General features: G+C 46.1%; 3 protein-coding genes across 8 annotated transcripts; 1 reads left to right on the top strand and 2 right to left on the bottom strand.

The window, feature by feature from the left end:
- Positions 1-9: 9 nt before the first annotated feature.
- On the bottom strand, positions 10-2,171 carry sdf2 (stromal cell-derived factor 2). The gene is made up of 3 exons (XM_058086936.1): positions 1,519-2,171; positions 848-1,044; positions 10-768 (listed from the first exon to the last, which is right to left on the bottom strand). Exons 1-3 carry the CDS (start codon positions 1,700-1,702, stop codon positions 472-474), a joined length of 678 nt encoding a protein of 225 aa, XP_057942919.1. The 5' UTR covers positions 1,703-2,171; the 3' UTR covers positions 10-471.
- On the top strand, positions 1,920-13,057 carry supt6h (SPT6 homolog, histone chaperone and transcription elongation factor). Of its 4 annotated transcripts, none has more exons than XM_058086931.1 (37): positions 1,920-2,043; positions 2,885-2,995; positions 3,075-3,245; positions 3,315-3,388; positions 3,465-3,645; positions 3,724-3,805; positions 3,876-4,131; positions 4,780-4,881; positions 4,957-5,070; positions 5,155-5,244; positions 5,418-5,560; positions 5,645-5,790; positions 5,864-5,971; positions 6,051-6,331; positions 6,415-6,569; positions 6,658-6,853; positions 7,169-7,308; positions 7,572-7,689; positions 7,761-7,837; positions 7,969-8,104; positions 8,192-8,329; positions 8,588-8,755; positions 8,832-8,959; positions 9,048-9,255; positions 9,326-9,473; positions 9,552-9,694; positions 9,770-9,910; positions 9,976-10,171; positions 10,247-10,392; positions 10,472-10,564; positions 10,634-10,747; positions 10,830-10,954; positions 11,138-11,250; positions 11,480-11,563; positions 11,649-11,827; positions 11,916-12,166; positions 12,256-13,057. In XM_058086931.1, the coding sequence occupies exons 2-37, from the start codon at positions 2,896-2,898 to the stop codon at positions 12,449-12,451; spliced, it is 5,241 nt and encodes a 1,746-aa protein (XP_057942914.1). In that variant the 5' UTR covers positions 1,920-2,043; positions 2,885-2,895; the 3' UTR covers positions 12,452-13,057. The 4 variants fall into 4 exon arrangements, with proteins under 4 accessions (XP_057942914.1, XP_057942912.1, XP_057942913.1 ...); XM_058086929.1 differs by having other exon boundaries at positions 1,970-2,124; XM_058086930.1 differs by having other exon boundaries at positions 1,974-2,115.
- Positions 12,907-20,418, bottom strand: rab34b (RAB34, member RAS oncogene family b). 3 transcript variants are annotated; one of them, XM_058086934.1, is made up of 13 exons: positions 20,351-20,418; positions 19,840-19,928; positions 19,538-19,649; positions 19,380-19,471; positions 18,197-18,262; positions 15,864-15,965; positions 15,661-15,725; positions 15,533-15,584; positions 14,670-14,751; positions 13,895-13,985; positions 13,712-13,819; positions 13,349-13,472; positions 12,907-13,276 (listed from the first exon to the last, which is right to left on the bottom strand). In XM_058086934.1, exons 3-12 carry the CDS (start codon positions 19,583-19,585, stop codon positions 13,411-13,413), a joined length of 768 nt encoding a protein of 255 aa, XP_057942917.1. In that variant the 5' UTR covers positions 19,586-19,649; positions 19,840-19,928; positions 20,351-20,418; the 3' UTR covers positions 12,907-13,276; positions 13,349-13,410. The 3 variants fall into 3 exon arrangements, with proteins under 3 accessions (XP_057942917.1, XP_057942918.1, XP_057942916.1); XM_058086935.1 differs by lacking the exon at positions 20,351-20,418 and adding an exon at positions 20,317-20,338; XM_058086933.1 differs by having other exon boundaries at positions 19,840-20,382.
- Positions 20,419-20,446: the final 28 nt, after the last annotated feature.

Below are 20,446 nucleotides of genomic sequence, written 5' to 3'. Positions count from 1 at the left end.
AGTCCAATGTTCTCTGTTTTCGAATTTGAGGTATTTATTGTCGGTTTTGTTCCACGTGTGGCATTTTTATTTTGTACAGCATGGCTGGGCAACACTGAACAACAAATAGCATCGGGTCCTGTAATGCTATGTCAAAATTGTGTGTGTGTGTGTGTGTGTGTCTGTGTGTGCGTGTGCGTACGTCTGCAGAGATAATTTAGTCCATGGTAAAAAATAAAGAGTTGCTTGTTGTTGTTGCTGTTGTTCCATAAATATGTGTTTACTACAAAGAGCAGAACAAGGCACACGTTCCCCTCAGCAGGAAGTAGTTGTGATGATGTCACAGCACGTTTGCTCTGGTCTCCAAGACAGAAAGTCCAGAAACAGGAAGTGAGTGACTGAGCTTCCTCAGTAGAAGAAGCTGGGAGAAGAAAGGGAGGGTTGAGGAAGAGAAGAATAGCATCTGCAACATGTCGCCATTACTGACAAAGTTCAGAGCTCCGTGTGCATGTAGTGGTGGTTCTGGCCTGGCATGGCCTCGGTGGGCTTGATGAAGATGCCCTCCATGGCCTTCCACAAGCTGTGCTGAGTGCTGCTGGACATGGCGTGGACCTCTTTCTGACCATGGATGGGTCGGCCGTACTGCTCCCCCGTCACCGACAACAGCGCTTCAGTGGCCTTGTGGCGAAAGCGGACCGCTTCCTGGCGCTTCCATACTGACCCGCCACACTCCACGCTCCACTCGTCCAGGTGGTCTCCTTCGCCCTCCTCGCCGAACGCGCTCACCTCCTATGGAGGAAGAATAATGATGATGAGAACATAATCCAAAATGAGTGGTCAAACATTACAAAGAAGCGGAGAAGTGCACCTGGTTGGAGGAGAGTGGCGAGGTGAAGTAATGGCTGTGCAGGTTTCTCCCCGTGTTGACGTGCGTCAGTCTGATGGTCTGACCGCACTTGATTGCGTTGCCTCGTTGGCAGACCGCGTCACGAGTCCCGCGCACGCTCCAGTAGCTGTTGCTGTCCTCCATGCTGATGACGCCTGTCACTGACTGCTGTCCACTTCCTGTACCCCCCAAACCCCCAAACACAACACTTAGTAAGTGCTGACCCCACTCGTTTCTACATAATTATTATCATCTATCGATACGATTTTCTAGCCGCTTGTCCTCACTAGGCGAGCGAACAAATGCTGGAGCCTATCCCAGCAGACTTTGGGCGAGAGGCGGGGTACACCCTGGACTGGTCGCCAGCCAATCACAAGGCACATATAGACAAACAACCATTCACACTCACATTCATACATGCATTTTACTAAACAAACAAAATATTTATCCTCTTGTCAAATAGAAGAAGGGCAACTTGAAATCAGAGAATCTGTAGACACATTTGATTATTTCATGTCGTTATGCAGACAATGAAGAGGCTGTTCTCTGTTAGCAACGCATTATTACACGACTTATTTCCTTACAAACGATGCTATTTGCCTGGGAATTTAAGCAAATGTCAATAAATAGTAATAAATGACAGCCAAACTCACCGGAGCCGTAGCGTACGTCATGAGAATGCAGCCTCACGTTGTGTTTTACGTTTAAAAGTTTGATGACAGAGCCGCATGTCACGAAACTCAGCTCCGTGCCGAGACAGGTCCGCGATAAAAACGCTAAAGACAATAAAATACACAGTAAAGTGTGCGAAAGAAGAGCAACATTAAACGCATCCATTACCACTGCTGTGCTGACGTCACACTATGCGACGTCATCGTAGCGCGCTGAGGTTGCAGTGGCCTCACAGCGCCCCTCTTGGCGCGGAGGGGATCCTGCACTGGGTACGTTGGTATATGCTGTCTGTTATTAAAATGGTCCCTAAAGTAAAATTACTGTATTTTCTATTTTGATATGATAAGAATTGTAAACAAAGGGACTACAATATCGATCCCTATACATTTTTAGTTAGTTTGTTCAGCGCAAAGTAAACAGCAGGGGGCAGAGTCGTGCTGCTAAAGTGTCTGGAAGTGTTACTGCATCCCGGAATTGTCATCACGCCGCTCGGCCATCTTTTCCAAGTACAACAGCCCGACTCTAAACACTGCACAACCACCAAATTACTGTACATATTGACGGAGCATTACCTCGCGGTGAGACGTGTAAGTCCGATCGCGATGCTCGCCCGCGGTCGTGTTATTATTAACAAAACAATCTTAGCGTTTTAAGTCAGATGGCTGTTGTTGTCGTTTGAGTTTACGCTAAGCTAACGCACTGTGCTACGCTTTTGTATCAACAGTGCTAGCGGGAGGATCAAGCTCCGAGGCCCTTGGTTCCACTACCGTGTATTTTGTTGTTCATGTTCGTTAAAATAACATCCAGAGAGATAAATAATCATCTAAATGTTAGCTACCTTAACACGGCAAAGGGTACAGGCTAACTTAGGGCTGCTAGCGTGCTACCTAGCCAAACATGCATTGGTAAATAAGGTAGTTGTCTCATTGTTATTTTGCTTTAAATGGGTTAGCGGTAGCCACCCGAAGAGCTATTTTGCGTAAAGTCATTTTAGCACATTAATTACCAAAAGCAAGCATTTATTGTGCTCGAATAACATGGTTGTTTATAGTGTGTGCGCATTGCGTCATTGCGCGCTACTGATTTTTTTCTATGGTTTATCAGTTCATTCCATCCATTCACATTTGTAAAGCTTATTGTTTGGTTGTTATTTAGAATACAGGATTTGAGTCTCAGTTGGTAAGATAAACATTTCCGGCATATTGAATAATGTATAGTATCGGGCAATATTTGTTACACACTTTTTAAATAACATGAGCAAGTATGTCTAAACGTTTGAATGGTGCTGTGTACACTGGTGATGACAATGTGCTCAGTGCTCAACTGCGATTGTGCACATCTCCACAGGAGCAGCAGTCATGTCGGACTTCATCGACAGCGAGGCGGAGGAGTCTGAGGAGGAGTTTGAAGAGAAGGACCTGAAGCCCAAGAAGACCCAGAGGTTCATGGAGGATGACGGTGAGGCCTGACATGATGTCCCATGGCTGGGTGGACATATGCGTGGAGTGTGGAATGCTCATCTGTTATTTGTCTGCAGATGAGGAGGAAGAGGAGAACATGGAGGATCAGGACGAGCAGGGCAATTTACGCGGCCTCATCGATGACGGAGACGAGGAGCCGGAGGAAGAAGAGGAGGATGGGAAAAAGAGTGCAAGTGGAGGAGGGAGTGACTCAGAGGAGGAAGTGAGGCATCGGCGTAAGAAGCGAAGTAAGTAACTTACATGCTTACAAAGTTTTTCATGTGCTACACTCCTTCCAACTTTTTTCCTTCTTGAAGATTACGACGACTACCTGGATGATGACGATCTCGACCTCATTGAGGAGAACTTGGGCGTGAAAGTGAAGAGGAGGGTATGGATCTTTTTTGTCTTTTTTCCGTGTCTTTTAGCACATTTTTAGTGGTCATGTGATGGTGTTGTTCCCGCAGAAGAAAAAATATGACCGCGTGAAGACACTGGACGATGATGAGGAAGATGACGATGAGAAGGACCTGATCGCAGATGAGATCTTTCATGGGGACGGGGATGGCGAGCTGGAGGAGGGCGAGGCTGTCCACGAGCCCCTCCATCAAGCAGAGGACGACGAGGAAGGAGAGGATGAGGAGTCGGGTATGAACAGTCAAATGTTATCTGCAGCCATATTGAATATGTGGAAGCAATGCGGCACAATGTTCTTGTATTCCACAGACATAGATGACTTTATTGTGGATGATGATGGACAACCCATCACCAAGAAAAGGGGCAAGAAATTCTCTGGATACACAGACGCGTGAGTCCTCCGTCCTTGCGTTCTGTCACCACCTGGTGCAGCTTCACCTGAGTCTTGTGTCTTCCCGCAGAGCCCTGCAGGAGGCGCAGGAGATCTTTGGCGGCGACTTTGACTTTGCCGACTTTGACGCCGACACCTACGACCAGGGCGAGGAGGAGGAGGAGGACCAGGATGAAGAGGGCTGGGACCGGCCCAAAAAGCAGACCAAGAGGAGGCAGGGCCGAAAGAGCATCTTCGAGATCTACGAGCCCAGCGAGCTGGAGAGTAGTCACATGACTGACCAGGACAACGAGATCCGCACCACGGACATGCCTGAGAGGTTCCAGGTAAACGCTTTTTTTTTTACTATTTTGTGTCTTTGATTTACTGGTGTCTTCCTGTAATTTAGTCTTACGTTATTGACATTGTGTTAGAATACCAAAAGCTACACAAGAAAGAAGGGCTGCACAAGAATTTTGATCCACATTAACGTGATCGCAGTTCTACGTGCTGACCATTTTTCAAAATTTTACTGAACGAGCTGCCATTTTATTCAAGGGCTCATGCTGCTGTCGTTTGTTTGGTGGCCAACACTTCCTCCTCACTCTGCCCGACATCCCCCTTGCTGGCCAGGGCGAGCTGTCATTGCATGAATAATTGCATGAATTACTTGATTTATTATGTGCATTAATGTTGAGGACTGAGCGAGTGTGCCAAGTTTTTTTTTTTTTCAACCTTGAAGTGTTACTTTCAGTCTGCTATTGACTTCTGTTAAGAAAATCCCCCACTGACTGTCACAGACCATTGGTCTTCAAAGCTGAAGTCTAATAATAATGATGATAACTTTAAAAACGTATTTCTTTAACATGCAATGCATTGTGTGTATGTGTGTGTGAATGGAAATAGATAATTCCATACGATCGTGATTGTGATTCATATTTCTTCCAGCATCGTGCAGTCCTGGTGTACACTGACATTCTGTTTTTGTTTCTCAGCTGCGATCTATCCCAGTCAAACCAGCAGAGGATGACGAGCTGGAAGAGGAGGCAGAGTGGATCTTCAGACACGGCTTCTCCACTCTCACCATCTCCATTCAGGTTGCGACTTTTTCCCTCCTGGACAGGTAGCTTTGTGCAGAATGGCGTCCGCTAACTGCCTTCTCTGGGAATCAGGAGAGCACAGATTACTTGGACAGAGGGACAACGGCCAACTTCAGCAGGAAAGGCCCCAGCACCATCGCCAAAATCAAAGAGGCGCTGAACTTTATGAGGAATCAACAGTTTGAGGTTTGTTTGCAGGCTTTTTCTGTATCAGTGGAAGACTGCCAACCAGGTATGATCACTGAGCTTATTTGATGTGTTTTTGTTCAGGTTCCCTTCATAGCTTTTTACAGAAAAGAATATGTGGAGCCAGAACTGAACATTAACGACCTGTGGAAGGTGTGGCAATGGGATGAAAAGGTATCCTAGTTTTCAAAAGTTCTCGAATGTCCTTAATCCAGTGTTTCCCCTAGGACGAGGGTGCCTACATTTTATAATTACTTATCACGTGGTCTCTGAAGAAAGTTTAAATTAACTTAAAAGAACACTTCAAATCAAGCCACTGTTGTTCATGCCTACTTTCCCTCCACTAGTGGACTCAGTTGAAGACCCGGAAGCAGAACCTGACCCGCCTCTTTCAGAAGATGCAATCCTACCAGTTTGAGCAGATTTCTGCCGATCCGGACAAACCTTTGGCTGACGGAATCCGCCCGCTGGACACGGCGGACATGGAGAGGTACGTCCAGCTAGTGCTGCGCTTACATTTCAGTGTGCTAATATGTGAAGCCCAACAGTCACTTTCATGAATTATTTGATGTAGGCTGAAAGACGTTCAGACTCTGGAGGAGCTCGGTGACGTGTACAACCACTTCCTGCTCTACTATGGCAGAGACATTCCCAAGATGCAGAACGCTGCCAAGACCAGCAAGAAGAGGCTCCGAAAGATCAAGGAAGTCACCGAAGACGGTGATTGGAGCTCATAAACTGCTGTCATGCTGCAATGTGTATAGAATACGTCATGTGGATATTGTCCTTCAAGGTGAGGAGGAGGAGTTGGAGGTGGAAGAGGAAGAGGAGCAGAAAGGTCCAGACCTCAAGTTGGCATCCCGCAGAGACATGTACAGCATCTGTCAGAGTGTAGGACTCGGTAAGTTTAGCATTTTTTCCAAGGTTAACTTTAAAGTCCTCGACAGCACCTTCATCATTATTATCTCTCCTCATGGCAGATGGTCTGGCCAAAAAATTTGGCTTGACCCCTGAGCAGTTTGGAGAGAACCTGCGAGACAGCTATCAGCGCCACGAGACCGAGCAGTTTCCAGCCGAGCCCGTGGAGCTGGCCAAGGACTATGTGTGCAGCCAGTTCTCCAGCCCGGAGACAGTTCTGGAGGGCACCCGATACATGGTGGCCATGCAGATCGCTCGGGAACCCCTAGTCAGACACGTGCTGCGGCAGACCTTCCAGGAGAGGGCAAAGATCAACATCAAGCCCACCAAGAAGGGCAAAAAGGTCTTGTTTTGTCTCACTAGCGACATATTGAATCTCTGACGAGCAGGACTTAAAACTACGGGTTGTCTGTTGGACTCCTGCAGGAAATAGACGAGGCCCACTTTGCCTACTCCTTCAAGTACTTGAAGAACAAGGCTGTGAAAGAGCTGAATGGAGATCAGTTCTTGAAGATGTGTCTGGCTGAGGACGAGGGACTGCTGTCCATCGACATCTGCATTGACCTCATTGGAGTCAAAGGGTGAGACAAGGATGCTCACAAGTCCTTTTCTAGAAAGATCCTCAAAGATACAAGCGTAGTTCCACTCCCTCCCTCCACCCTCTCTCAGGTACGCGGGTGATCAGACATACTTCGACGAGATCAAGCAGTTCTACTATCGTGACGAGTTCAGTCACCAGGTGCAGGAGTGGAACAGGCAGCGCACGTTGGCCATCGAGAGAGCTCTCAACCAGTTCCTCTACCCTCAGATGGCCAAGGAGCTCAAGAGCAAACTCCTCACTGAAGCCAAAGAGAGCATCATACGGGTGGGTACATTAAATATGCATGGGAACACTCTATGGCAGGTTCTCAAACTTAATTTACCAGGGGGCTGCTGGAGGTAGGGTCTGGGTGACATCCAGTTGTGGGAGTAGGGCTGGTAATGTCGGTGTACCTTAAAATACATGGCTTCATATAACGACAGCATTTTGATACTGTGATAGACATGAAAAAAGACAAGACAAAAAAGACTCTGCTCTTGGATCATTTGTGCAGTAATTTATAGGCTAGCTGTATTTAATAAATATGTTAGAATTTAATGTTGTGTACTAATACACACTGGTGGGTTTTTTTTTTTTCAGTCGTGCTGTCGTCGACTGTACAACTGGTTGAAGGTGGCTCCTTACAGACCAGACCAGCAGCTTGAGGAAGATGACGACCTGATGGATGAGAGTCAGGGGAAAGGCATTCGGGTGCTCGGGGTGGCGTATGCACCAAGCAGGTAACTGCACCTCTGCATCCAAAAAGCAAAAAGTCAACTACAACTGTAATTGCCTTCAATTGACTCTAAATTATACTGTAGCTGTAGATTGCAATACAATCGTCCACGTTGCTTGCTTGCCCGTGTCCCCATGTTTGACTGACCTAAGACGCTGTGCACATGCTTGTGTGCACCTTAAATGTAACAGTAGAAGAGCGATTATATCAGAGCTGGCTGCTCCACCACCCACAGCTATAAACGCGTACATGTTTTCCCCTTGACAGAGACACGCCCGTCTTCTGTGCTCTGATTAACGGCGAGGGCGAGGTGGTGGACTTCCTGCGCTTGCCGTACTTCATGAAGAGGAGGAACGCCTTCAGGGAGGACGAGCGTGAGAAGAAGGTATGAGAATGAGCAAGTGGGACAGCATCAGTGGGACAGAGGAATCACCCACTCATTTGTGTCATCCACAGGCCAACGACATTGAAAATCTCAAGAAGTTTTTATCAAACAAGAAGCCTCATGTGGTTGCTGTGGCAGGGGAGAGCAGGTGAGACACGACCGTCTACCACATGTCCTCTCACGACCGTCTGCATTTTAGCCCTTTATCCATGTTACTTGAACACCTCAACACCATTGTTTTGTCCTCTACTTGAGTCTGTCATGTGACTGTGTGTGCAGGGATGGCCAAATGATCATGGAGGACATCAAGAGGACAATTGGCGAGCTGGAGCAGGAATCCTCGCTACCCGCCGTTGGCGTGGAGCTGGTGGACAATGAGCTGGCCACACTTTACATGAACAGCAAGAAGTCTGAGGTACTTACCTGACTCCACATCACACAACCTTTCTTAGTCCACCGGTCACTCGCATCCTCCCTGACAAACTGCTCTCGCTCTGCGCAGACTGATTATAGAGATTACCCCCCCTTGCTGCGCCAGGCGGTGTCCATCGCCAGGAAGATCCAAGACCCTCTGATTGAGTACGCTCAGGTCTGCAGTTCAGACGAGGACATCATCTGTCTCAAGCTGCACCCCCTGCAGGTGAGGCATACCGGGAGACCTGTAGAGCGCTGCTTTCATGTCAGTCGCCAGAAAGACCGGTAAATGTCGCTAGATTTGTCGCTTATCTTTGACAGACTAGGTGAACGTGTAGCGTGTTAAGAGGCAGCGTTACAATGCCTACTGCACTTAGTGTAAAGAGTTGTAACGACGAGCTACATTGACAGAAGGTCCCATTATAATGTGTCTATTATAATGTCCAACATGACCCAAACAGCAGAGTGTCTGCTTTCCTCTTAGGAACACGTGGTGAAGGAGGATCTGCTCTCAGCTCTTTACTGTGAATTCATCAATCGGGTCAACGAGGTGGGCGTGGATGTGAACCGGGCCATCGCCCACCCTCACACTCAGAGTCTGGTCCAGTATGTATGTGGTCTGGGACCAAGGAAAGGCTCGCACTTGCTCAAGGTTTGTGTTTGTGTGGGCGTGACATCACGTGTTCTTCACAAACCTAACAGTCTCTCTTTGGTTTTCTTCTCTGCAGATTCTGAAGCAGAACAACACCCGCCTGGAGAACAGAACCCAGTTGGTCACAATGTGTCACATGGGTCCAAAAGTGTTCATCAACTGTGCTGGTTTCATCAAGATTGACACGGCGTCGCTTGGAGACAGGTCTGCATCTCCTCTTGGCTCTTTGAGATGTTTGCATCCCTCAGCCTGTTCTCACTTTGGCTCGTCTTTGTTTATGGTTTTACTCCAGCACCGACTCCTACATTGAGGTTCTGGATGGCTCTCGTGTTCACCCTGAGACGTACGACTGGGCTCGAAAGATGGCGGTGGACGCCCTGGAGTACGACGAGTCTGCTGAGGACGCCAACCCCTCTGGCGCGCTGGAAGAGATCTTGGAGAACCCGGAGCGTCTCAAAGACCTGGACCTGGACGCCTTTGCTGAGGAGCTGGAGAGACAGGTCTGTGGGATGTTCCCGCCCCATCCCAATGGCGTTGTGGGTCAGATCCTCATGAGTGTCTTGTCTGTAGGGCTACGGCAACAAGGGCATCACGCTGTATGACATTAGAGCTGAGCTGAGCTGCAGGTACAAAGACCTGAGAGTCCCATACAGGGTCCCCAACACCGAGGAAGTCTTCAACCTGCTCACCAAGGAGACTCCCGAGACCTTCTATATCGGTAAGATGCCTCACAATCACATAAAAATATGTGGAAAAATGTCAAATATGTGAATATAGTACACGTGATGTCATGCAGGCAAGCTGATCACTAGCGTGGTGACCGGCATCGCTCACCGGCGCCCCCAAGGGGAGAGCTACGACCAGGCCATCCGCAACGACAGCACGGGCCTGTGGCAGTGTCCCTTCTGTCAGCAGGACAACTTTCCAGAGCTCAGCGAGGTACCAGGATCTTGACCTTCTGTCCTCATGACGTAATCTTCTGTATGACATCACATCCTGTCTTTCTTTCTGCAGGTGTGGAACCACTTTGATAGCGGCTCCTGTCCTGGCCAGGCCATCGGGGTGCGAAGTAGGTTGGACAATGGCGTTCAGGGTTTTATTCCAACCAAGTTCCTGAGTGACAAAGTGGTAAAACACCCAGAGGAGAGGGTGAAGGTGAGATCTCGAGGTCTCGCTTGGTTTGCCGCTCTTGCATGTTTTCAACATATCTCCTCCCTCAGGTGGGCATGACGGTTCACTGTCGCATCATGAAGATCGACATTGAGAAGTTCAGCGTGGACCTCACATGTCGCACCTCGGACCTGTTGGACAAGGCCAACGAGTGGAAGCTGCCCAAAGATAGCTACTACGACTTTGACGCTGAGGCTGAAGACCACAAGCAGGAGGAGGAGCTGAAGAAGAAACAGCAGCGGACACGTCAGTCCCACGAAGACGCCCACTTGCGTCTTTAGCGGTTCTTTGCTGACGCTGATGTGTGCCTTCTCTCTACAGCGTACATCAAGCGTGTCATTGCCCACCCCAACTTCCACAACATCAGCTTCAACCAGGCTGAGAAGATGATGGAGACCCTGGACCAGGGAGACCTGATCATCAGACCCAGCAGCAAGGGAGAGAATCACCTCACTGTTACCTGGAAGGTAAGAAGAACACCCGAAGCGGAACATCAAGATATCGGTCACAAAGCTTTGACACTTGACATCATTTGTGCTCTCTCAGGTGGCTGATGGCATCTACCAGCACGTGGACGTGAGAGAAGAAGGCAAAGAGAACGCGTTTAGCTTAGGACACACGCTGTGGATCAACAATGAGGTACGATGCTCCCCTCCGTAAATCTGATGAGATGTTAGCATGTTATGGATGGCTACCTCCACTCTGCAGGAGTTTGAAGACCTGGATGAAATCACAGCTCGCTTCATTCAACCGATGGCCGCCTTTGCTCGGGACCTGCTGGGCCACAAGTACTTTCAAGACTGCAACGGAGGAGCGAAAGAGGCAATAATAATGTTGCTTATCTCTCTGAAGCAGGGAAGAGTACCAAGAAGATGATCCTATCCGTTTATTGTTTTGCCGACAGAAAATGGAGGAGCTGCTGATCAAGACCAAGAGGGAGAAGCCAACCTTCATTCCTTACTTTGTGTCTGCCTGTAAAGCCCTGCCTGGAAAGTTTCTACTGGGCTACCAGCCGCGGGGGAAACCACGGTGAACTTCTTTGTGTTTCCATGGAGGGGGGAGTGTATCCATGGAGGGGGGAGTGTATCCATGGAGGGGGGAGTGTATCCGTGGAGGGGGAGCATCTAGGCTCCCCAGTACTGTAAATGACTGTTGTCCGTACATATCCCTCACAGTTTGATTGATGTCTTTTTTTTCTCCATTCATCGTCAGGGTGGAGTATGTGACCATCACCCCTGATGGCTTCAGGTACCGTTCACAGATCTTCCCCACAGTCAATGGGTTGTTCCGCTGGTTTAAGGACCACTACCAAGAGCCTGTGCCTGGTAGGACCACCCTCCCCTTCATCATGTATCATTATGTTCACTATCATTATGGTGAAGAATTGACTGTAGAAATGACTTTGGAGCCATAAGCTCCTTATGTCCATGTTGAAGTCATGATATGGCCAGCAGAGGGCGTAGTTCGTTACTGAATGATGAGTTTGCTGCTTATGAAAGACTTCATTCATGAGACCAGCTCCAATGTCGTCATACTCCTTTCTGCTGTCCACAGGCATCACGCCCACTAACAGCAACAGCAGCCGCACACGCACGCCCGCATCTTTGAACGCGACGCCCGCCAACATCAACATCGCAGGTCAGTCCCGCCATCGTCTTCTTTCCTTCGCCTTTTTTTTGTTTTGCAACTGTCTGGTCTGATCAGCTGCCTTCCCTCCCCTCAGACCTGACACGAGCCGTCAACGCTCTCCCCCGCAACATGACCTCTCAGATGTTCAATGCCATTGCGGCGGTCACGGGCCAGGGTCAGAACCCGAACGCCACGCCAGCACAGTGGGGCTCCAGCCAGTACGGCTACAGCGGAGGCAGCACGGGAGGCGGCGGGAGCTCCTCGGCCTATCACGTGAGTGCATGTGAATGTGGTTAGCTTAGTCACATAGTGACACGTAGCACTGCCGTCTCCACTGCCGTCTCCACTTCCTCCCGTGCAGGTGTTCGCGACGCCCCAGCAACCCATGGCCACGCCCATGATGACACCGAGCTACTCGTACACGACACCCAGCCAGCAGGCCCTCGGCACACCGCAGTACCCGGGTTCCACCCCACAGTCAACGCACGCTCACGGCAGCCATACGTCGCACCACAACCACCGCGCCCACAGCAGCCAGCACGGACACGCCTCCAGCACGCCGTCGTCCTCCGTGTCCTCCCGAGGGCGGACGCCGCAGCAGATGCAGCCAAAGTGCGTGGGGCAGCCACCAGCAAGTCAATCACATGACCTCCTCCATCCACCAGTAGGCACTAACACCCTCCTCCCTGTCCCCCGTTCAGGCCCAGCAGCAGCAGCAGCTCCACGGCAGTGGATTGGGGCAAGATGGCGGCGCAGTGGCTGAAAGAGAAAGAAGCCGAGGGGCGTAAGAAAGCTCAGAGGATGACGCCGCGTCCGTCACCAAGCCCCATGATCGAGAGCACACCCATGTCCATCGCTGGAGACGCCACGCCCCTCCTGGACGAGATGGATCGATAGGACATCGAGGGGGGCATCCACATCCCCCCCTCCAGCCCCCACAGCTCGCGTTCTTGTACCTTAACTCCTCATGACTCTTTCATCAGTCTGCCATTATGACACATTTCATCATCTGGTCGCTGCAGTATTCTCAAACAGGAAGTGGCGTCTAAATATGGACCTGCATGTCAGGCCAGCTGTCAATCACTTTTAGTTTGCTCTGTGAGGGACGGGGCCACTCCTGGACTCTTTATGGAACCAGTCAAAGACATGTTTGTATTTTGTTTAACCGTAAAGCGTCTGCCGTGCACATCTCTGCCACACGTGCATGTGCACGCACCATAGCGAGGACGACAAAGAGCATATCCACGTTGGATGACATCATCTCACGCGCTGCAGTGCACTGTGGCTGTCATGCATGACTTCCTGTCTAACATCCAATCACAAGCTATCATCGATGTCATGTGACAGACGCCGTTTATGAAGTGTATATTACCGTCGCTGTAGCAACACAAGCAGTGACGTGCCTCTGGAGCATCACGTGCATATACGTGCGGGAAGGACAAGGTTATGACCTTTTCTTCCTATAGGTCCTTTAATAAAAGTGTTCAAATTGTGAAAGTTAAGTGTTTATGTTCATTATTTTAGCTGAGGAAAGACAGACAAAAGACATTCTGTCTGACGCTGGAAAGAAAGTTCAGGCATCCTCAAACAATCCCTCCTTTTTTTTTTGTCGCCACATGATAGGACGCGTGATGTCAGCGCCGAGCAACGCACTCATGCTGGTCATGAGATTAGCCGCACTGTGACACATGACACGCCAGCAGCAGCAGGAAGTTAACAATCCTGTCAAGAAAAGCAGAAAAGGTTTTCATGATTGTTTTAAATCAATTTTCATTTATTATCATATTTACACACGAGGGTAGCTGCTACGCGTCCATTTCCAAGTCCACGTTTGCCATGATACTCCACTCCTCTCATCAGCAGCAGTCGGACTTCCTCTTTGCAAGCTTGCGCCCGTCGTCTTTGCCGCTTGTGATCTCTGACAGGACAAACACGCCTGTCAGTCTCATACAGTAAGACACTCGTACCATTAGGCTCATCTGTGACATTTGGAGCTCAGTTATTTCTAGTGATGCTCGATATCGACTTTCTAAGCAATATCCAATATTGTCGAGTACTTCATTACCGATTCGGGTATCATCCGATACATAGAAAGGCAGAAGCTCTTCCTGGTTATAAACTGGTTATTCCCAGCAGCACATTAGTGTGAAGACTCACTGATGATGTCACCAGCGCTCCTTGAGCCGCCTTTCTCCAGCTCAGACAGGACGTTGGCCTCAAAGGTCAAAGCAGCCACACGCAGGAAAAAATCTCTGACGCCATGACCTGAGGTAACCAACACAAAAGTCCATTTAGACATTTCTTTTTTAAACCATATGATTTACTGTGAGTGTGCCACACCGGACTTGGCAGAAACGGCCCAGTACTCTGCCCTGATTTCCTCGGAGAGTCTAATGGCTTCCTGCTCCACGTCAGCCAGCTCCTCGGAGGACTGAGGAGGACAAAACACAAGACGTTCTGCCCCAGTCCAGCTCTACATTATGTGCATTTTCAATAAAAGTGCTGCAGCTAACCTTATGGCCAGGGAATCCCTCGCTTATTGCAGTTGTTTAGTTCCAGACCTAACTGCGATTTCTTCTTCATAATTGAAATTATTTTCGGAGTTACAGCATAGAAACGTGTTTATTGCCTTCTAAATACTATTGGAGCCCACATGAAATAACACCCCTATAGTCACCTTTACACTCATTTTACCCAATGTAGTAGACAAAATAGATATGAATAAGACATAAATAAAAGTCATGCTCGTGTTTGTTGCTACATACAGTATGTGTTCCTTGCGGGAACTGAGTGGCAGGGTTAGAATTGCGTTTTAGCTTGACATGTTTTTCTGCAGCTACATAGCATTTGTATTTATTTGGGATTTTTATTAGGGATTATTGGGCCAAAATGAAATCAAGTCTAGTGTTTGTGTGTCTCATCAAACGTTACATTACAATGTTACAACAGTAACATTACTGACTAAATACACATACATATACATACGTATATCGTACTGCATATCATTCACAGCGTATTTGAGTGAGGCTGCTGAATGCCTTATACAGGTACACAGCATGTATTTTAGTTCATGTAGCCATTTTAATGCATATGGTTTAGCATCATTTTCACCCACACTGAGGTCCTTCTTGGTGCCCACGAGGAAGAGTAGGACGCTGGAGGGGTCGTTCTCCCTCATTGCGTCCTCCAGCCACTGCCTACAAACGCAATATAATCACGTGCTCATTAACATTGTATTATTTGCAATCATTTTCAATCAATCAACCGGGGGTGTCCAAAGCCCACATAAACCCACATCAGAACATTAATAGAGAATAAATAATCAATAAAGGAGTCCAGTCGTCCTCGTTTATTTGTCCTCGTTTCCAGACACAAAAGCAATGAAATAATTATTATTAATAAATAGAATATTTGTGTTGTTACAGCATAGAAAACCCATTTATGACTTTATTTTACCATTATTAGACATGAAATAACACCCTTATAGTCCCCTCTACTTATTCTTTGTTGACACCACATTGCTAATACGCATGCTACAAGATCGGCAACTGTTTTAAGCGGGCTGACTAGTTAGCCTTCAATTTGTTTATTCTAAACTTACAAAAGGGCTTCAAACAGATTGGGGAGGAAGCCAAAAACTTACCACTTCCACAAGGAACGAGAGGAGTAATGTTATATTATGTCTTTGTTGAGATATTACATTACATTTTGTGTTATTTCTGATGCCTAATGGCCAGAATACTAGATATGACTTGTCTCTCAATATATTTTTTACTAATAATGGAATATAGTCAACCACAAAACAGCCATCATTTATTAATTAACAGCAATAGAGGGAGTGAGCAATGATCAAATATAGCGTGGGATGATTATACAACAAATGACATAATACCTATGGTCCTTATTCCCAGCACAGCTCAAATAAAATATAGTTTGCAGTTTGGACACCCCCAAAAAGACTTGAGGTGTTTGTCTTACCTGGCGTGCACTAAGGAGCTGGCTCTGCTCAGGTCAAACACCACAATGATGGCTGGAGGACACACACAGAAGAGACAGTTTGTCTTGGTGTGCTTGACGCTTATGTGCTTTTACATTGGAGACCTGACCTTGAGCTCCTCTGTAGTATGTGGACGCAATGCACTTGAAGCGCTCCTGACCTGCCGTGTCCCACCTGGAACAGTTTCAAAATTTGAGTGGATGTCAGTCGGTGATGCTCTGAGGCGTCCCTCAAGGCTCTGTGCTCAGCTACCGCCCTCTTCATCGCTAGACGACGATGATGACGACGACCAGCGTCCTCCATCATACTCACAGCTGCAGACTGAAGGGGACGCCCAGCACCTCGAAACGCTCCATCTGAAAGTCCACGCCGATGGTGGCTTTGTAGTTCCTATCGAAGGCGCCCCTGCAGAACCTGCCAGGAACATGTATGACTCATATCATCACACCAGCCGCTGCTTTGTTGACTTTGTCCATCTTGTATGTGTAAACTGTACACAAAGAAAACTTGTGTTCTATGTTCAAAATTGGTGGCACGTATAATTTCCGTGAACTTGTCGTACCGCAACCCAAGCCTAAACCAGGGGTCGGCAACCTGCAGCCAAAAATAACAATTTGCGATTTAAACCTTTAAAAATTCATAAGCTGTGTCATGTTTTGCTGATCCATTCTGGAAGATGAGGCTCTTTTGATGGTAAAGGTTGCCGACCCCTGTTGTAAACAATGTGTACCAAAGCGTGTCTCATTCATATGAATTGATTAATTTTTCCACAGCTTCTTAGGGGGGAGGGGGGTCTTCCTTGTGAATTTCTGTTACCAGAATTCAGAATTCATGGGCTTCTTCTCTGGAGTTCAATGTCTCAATATAACGTGTTGCTAAAAAGTCAGGGTGCTCATTTTGGGCCCTTTGTATTAAGTTGTGGACTACACAACAGAGCAGATACACACAATAACCACTACTGCCACACCCCACTTGGTAATTTGGTCGGAATAGGAGTTGATCATAAATGAATATAGCCTTTGAAGAGTTACTTGAAAAGTGGCTAGGAAGCTATTGGTAGTTCATGAGCTACTGGCTGGAGAACCCTGACTTACTGTGGATCAACTCAAAGAGCGACCAATGTTGTAGAAAACCTACAACATCGATAGTAGCAGAACTACACGTGTTTACAAATGGAATGGCTATTAGCAACTCCAGACATCTGTGAGCTTGTACTCTGCACCCCGTTCCCTGTATGCACACTCAGACAACTTACGAAACGAAAATACATTTCTGGGGATCACAATAGATGAAAATATGAGCTGGAAACCTCATATTACAAATATACAACATAAGGTGGCTAGAAATATTTCAGTATTGAACAAAGCAAAACTTGTTCTCAATCAGAAATCACTCCACACTCTTTATTGCTCTCTGGTTCTACCATATCTTACTTATTGTGTGGAAATATGGGCTAATAACTATAAAAGCAATCTTCACTCGCTAAATGTACTGTAAAAAAGGTCAGTAAGGATAACTCATAATGCCGCCTACAGAGAACATACTAACTCCTTATTTCTAAAATCACAAATACTTCAACTTGCTGATATAGTTCATCTTCAAACAGCTAAAATAATGCATAAGGCTAAAAAATAAGCAATTAGCTAAAAATGTCATCCAATACTTCTCTACAAGAGAGGAGAAATATGATCTCAGGGAAGAAGTACATTTGAAACACTTCTATGCTAGGACTACGTTATGCTAGCCATAGCATTTCAGTATGTGGAATCAAACTATGGAATTGATTGAGTAAGGAAATCAAACAATGCACAACGATGAGCCAATTCAAGAAACAATACAAGCAGTTGATGTTTGCTAAATACAAGGATGAAGAGTCTTGAACCAGTCATGATGTGCTATATATATCACTATATTGACACTTACTATGGTACCCATTATGTCATTGGATGCTCATATCACCTCCTACTTCGGTACGTGGTGCATTATTGAAAAAAAAACAAACAAAAAAAAAACCTAAACTATATTAGGAAAGCAGGAAGTGAACAAATATAGCAGTTAGTGATTGTAAAAGTACCAGATGGAGGGGTAGGATTTAATAAGCTTTGCTTCTTCCTACTCCTTTTGGACATATGTAACTGTGAACTGATTATGGGATGCACTCAATTGTAATCTGATGCATGTTCAAATGAAATAAAACCATTACCATTACCATTACCATTACCATTACACTAAATAAACACAGATAGGACACTTACCGTAGAAACTGTTACTTACAGTTTGTGCTTCTGACTCTTGACATGGTTTAACATGAGAATACAACATTCTAACTATATTTAGAGGTCAGAAAAGTGGAAAAAGCATAATAGGTCCCTTAAATGAACTAGGGGTGGTGCCTGCTGTTGACAATGCAGAGGTCAAATGTAAACAGTGTAAACACTGCTTTACACCAAGTACTAAGGTTTTACCTCCAGTGTTGTATAGTACTTACTGTATGACAACTTTTGTTGGGTTTGTACCCCATCCCTTAGCACCTCATTATCAGTTTGTTATGTCACTCTTGAAATAAACAGTTGAAAACAAGAAACTTTCACTATTCCTGGCAGATAGATTTACTTTCCCACAAGTATGGCTTTACTGCATCTTACCTGCTGACTAGGCATGTTTTCCCAACGGAGACGTCGCCCACCACGATGACTTTGGCCACATTAAAGCTGAAAAATGTAATGTAAATGTAAAAATGTAATCAGGGGGTCAAGACAGAGATGCTTTAAATACCAAAGATGTATTTATATGTATTTAAATATTGGGTTTCTTTCATGGATGTCATGTTTAGAGCGGTTTTAAGCTATTAAAAATGTTTTGCATGTAAAAACACACTTGACACACTCCTGTGTGACTCCTCCCGACTAAAACACACCCTGTTTTAGTCGGGAACCAATATTTTCTACTAGATCGTCTAGAACAGGGGTGGGCAAACTTTTTGACTCGCGGGCCGCATTGATTTAATAAAATTGAGGGGGGGGGGGATATATAATATTTTACACGTGACAGTCCATTTGTACACATACATTTTTACACATGTTTTACACATAAATGTGTCATGCAGTCTGCTATACGTGCACTTTGAGATCATTTATTTGATGTAAAGTGCATTATAAAATTATTATTATTATTATTATTATTATTATTATTATTATTATTATTATTATTGTTGTTGTTGTTATTATTATTATTATTATTATTATTATTATTATGACGACCAGTCCAGGTGTACCCCGCCTCTCGCCCCAAGAAGCTGGGGTAGGCTCAGCACCCCCGCAACCCTCGGAGGATAAATGGTAGAAAATGAATTATTATTATTATTATTATTATTATTATTATTATTATTATTATTATTATTACGACCAGTCCAGGGTGTACCCCGCCTCTCGCCCCAAGACAGCTGGGATAGGCTCCAGCACCCCCGCGACCCTCGTGAGGGTAAGCGGTAGAAAATGAATGTATTATTATTATTATTATTATTATTATTATTATTACGAAATTGATAAAACAGCTACTTCAACCATCAAAAGGTTGGCTCAAGCCATGATGCCAGGTTGTATGTTGAGTTTAAATGAAATATTTTGGAAAGAACAGGCGGGCCATATTCAAATACTTGGCGGGCCGGATGTGGCCCCCGGGCCGTAGTTTGCCCACCCCTGGTCTAGAACATACATATCACTATATTGACAGTTACTATGGTACCCATTATGTCATTATATGGTCATATCACCTCGTTACAGTCATGCAAGCTTCTGACACCCCAAGGCCTTCGACCCTTAACCTCACCTGACGGCATCCTCCCTGTGGTCACGGCACGCGGCCTTCACGTCGGGATGGAAGACGTCTTCGGTGTGCAGCGCCGCTCGGGGACTGAAGCACTGCAGTCAGCGTGGAGAAGAACATTCAGCAACATTCAGCAGCAGAGCGGTTGCTGTGTGCCTCACCTTGGGGAGGTGACTGATGATTCTGTCATTCTTCGCCGGAGGCAACATGGAGGCACCCGTGCACGCACGCACACGCACGCGTGTCAAGATGGAGCTGGACTACAGTTTTTTTCTTCAAAACAAAATGTAAATGTCACATTGTTGCTGATTCACTCTTCGCAGTCTTTCCCTCATTAAATTTACTAAATTTCAGAACTTTTATACACTCGGACATGAGTGTATAAGGTATAAAAGAGCATCTTCAGTAGCAACGTTAATATATCAACAGAACTTGCAATAAATAAACATGTGAATAAGCTTACGTGAAGATGCAGGCTGTTTTAAAAGATGTAGTTATTCCAGAAGGAGATTAGATGTTTCAGTGGGTGTCGACAAAACAAACGCCGAGCAACTGAGAGAAAAAAATTAAGTCAGCAGACTTCTTTTCTCGTAATTAACTTCAACTAAGTTGTAGCAGGCAGCAAGCCAATAGCGCCTTTATGTGGCTGCTACGAGTACAGCAGCACAATGGATATGCTCGTGTAATTCTCTGCACGGAAGCCCCATAAAGATTATTTTTAAGAAATACTATTAGATTGTTACGAGTTTATTAAATTATTATGATTGCTGTCTGTTCAGATTATTATTCAAGTGTCTCAAACACGATTGTTACACTATTAGCTATTAGCATTGTCCATCAAGTTCAAAAAACGAAATACACAGAAATAGATCTTTACTTATCTACCTACATCTATCTACAATAACATGTCGTGATACATATTTACAAAATGATTTCGTACAAAAATTAACGTCACAGTGTAAACGGTAAATGACCTCTACTTCTTCTACACAATAGGACAGTAGGGGACGACAGAACGCCAATGGACGACTTTCTCTGTGACGTCATGTTTATGCGACTCAAGCTATATA

Source organism: Doryrhamphus excisus, chromosome 11 (assembly GCF_030265055.1).
Source record: "Doryrhamphus excisus isolate RoL2022-K1 chromosome 11, RoL_Dexc_1.0, whole genome shotgun sequence".
NCBI classification, from domain to species: Eukaryota; Metazoa; Chordata; class Actinopteri; order Syngnathiformes; family Syngnathidae; genus Doryrhamphus; species Doryrhamphus excisus.
Note: the sequence above shows the minus strand (reverse complement) of the source record. Positions and strands in the feature narration are given on the sequence as shown.

Coding starts and splice junctions, on each gene's coding strand:
- sdf2 (XM_058086936.1), bottom strand. CDS start 1,702: ATGGATGCGTTTAATGTTGCTCTTCTTTCGCACACTTTACTGTGTATT. Junction 1,045..1,518: donor TGACGTACGCTACGGCTCCG/GTGAGTTTGGCT, acceptor TGGGGGGTACAG/GAAGTGGACAGCAGTCAGTG. Junction 769..847: donor CGCCACTCTCCTCCAACCAG/GTGCACTTCTCC, acceptor CTTCCTCCATAG/GAGGTGAGCGCGTTCGGCGA.
- rab34b (XM_058086934.1), bottom strand. CDS start 19,585: ATGTTGCCTCCGGCGAAGAATGACAGAATCATCAGTCACCTCCCCAAG. Junction 18,263..19,379: donor CACAGGGAGGATGCCGTCAG/GTGAGGTTAAGG, acceptor TACATTTTTCAG/CTTTAATGTGGCCAAAGTCA. Junction 14,752..15,532: donor AGCTCCTTAGTGCACGCCAG/GTAAGACAAACA, acceptor TTGCGTTTGTAG/GCAGTGGCTGGAGGACGCAA.
- supt6h (XM_058086931.1), top strand. CDS start 2,896: ATGTCGGACTTCATCGACAGCGAGGCGGAGGAGTCTGAGGAGGAGTTT. Junction 6,570..6,657: donor GACCTCATTGGAGTCAAAGG/GTGAGACAAGGA, acceptor ACCCTCTCTCAG/GTACGCGGGTGATCAGACAT. Junction 10,955..11,137: donor CAGCCGCGGGGGAAACCACG/GTGAACTTCTTT, acceptor ATTCATCGTCAG/GGTGGAGTATGTGACCATCA.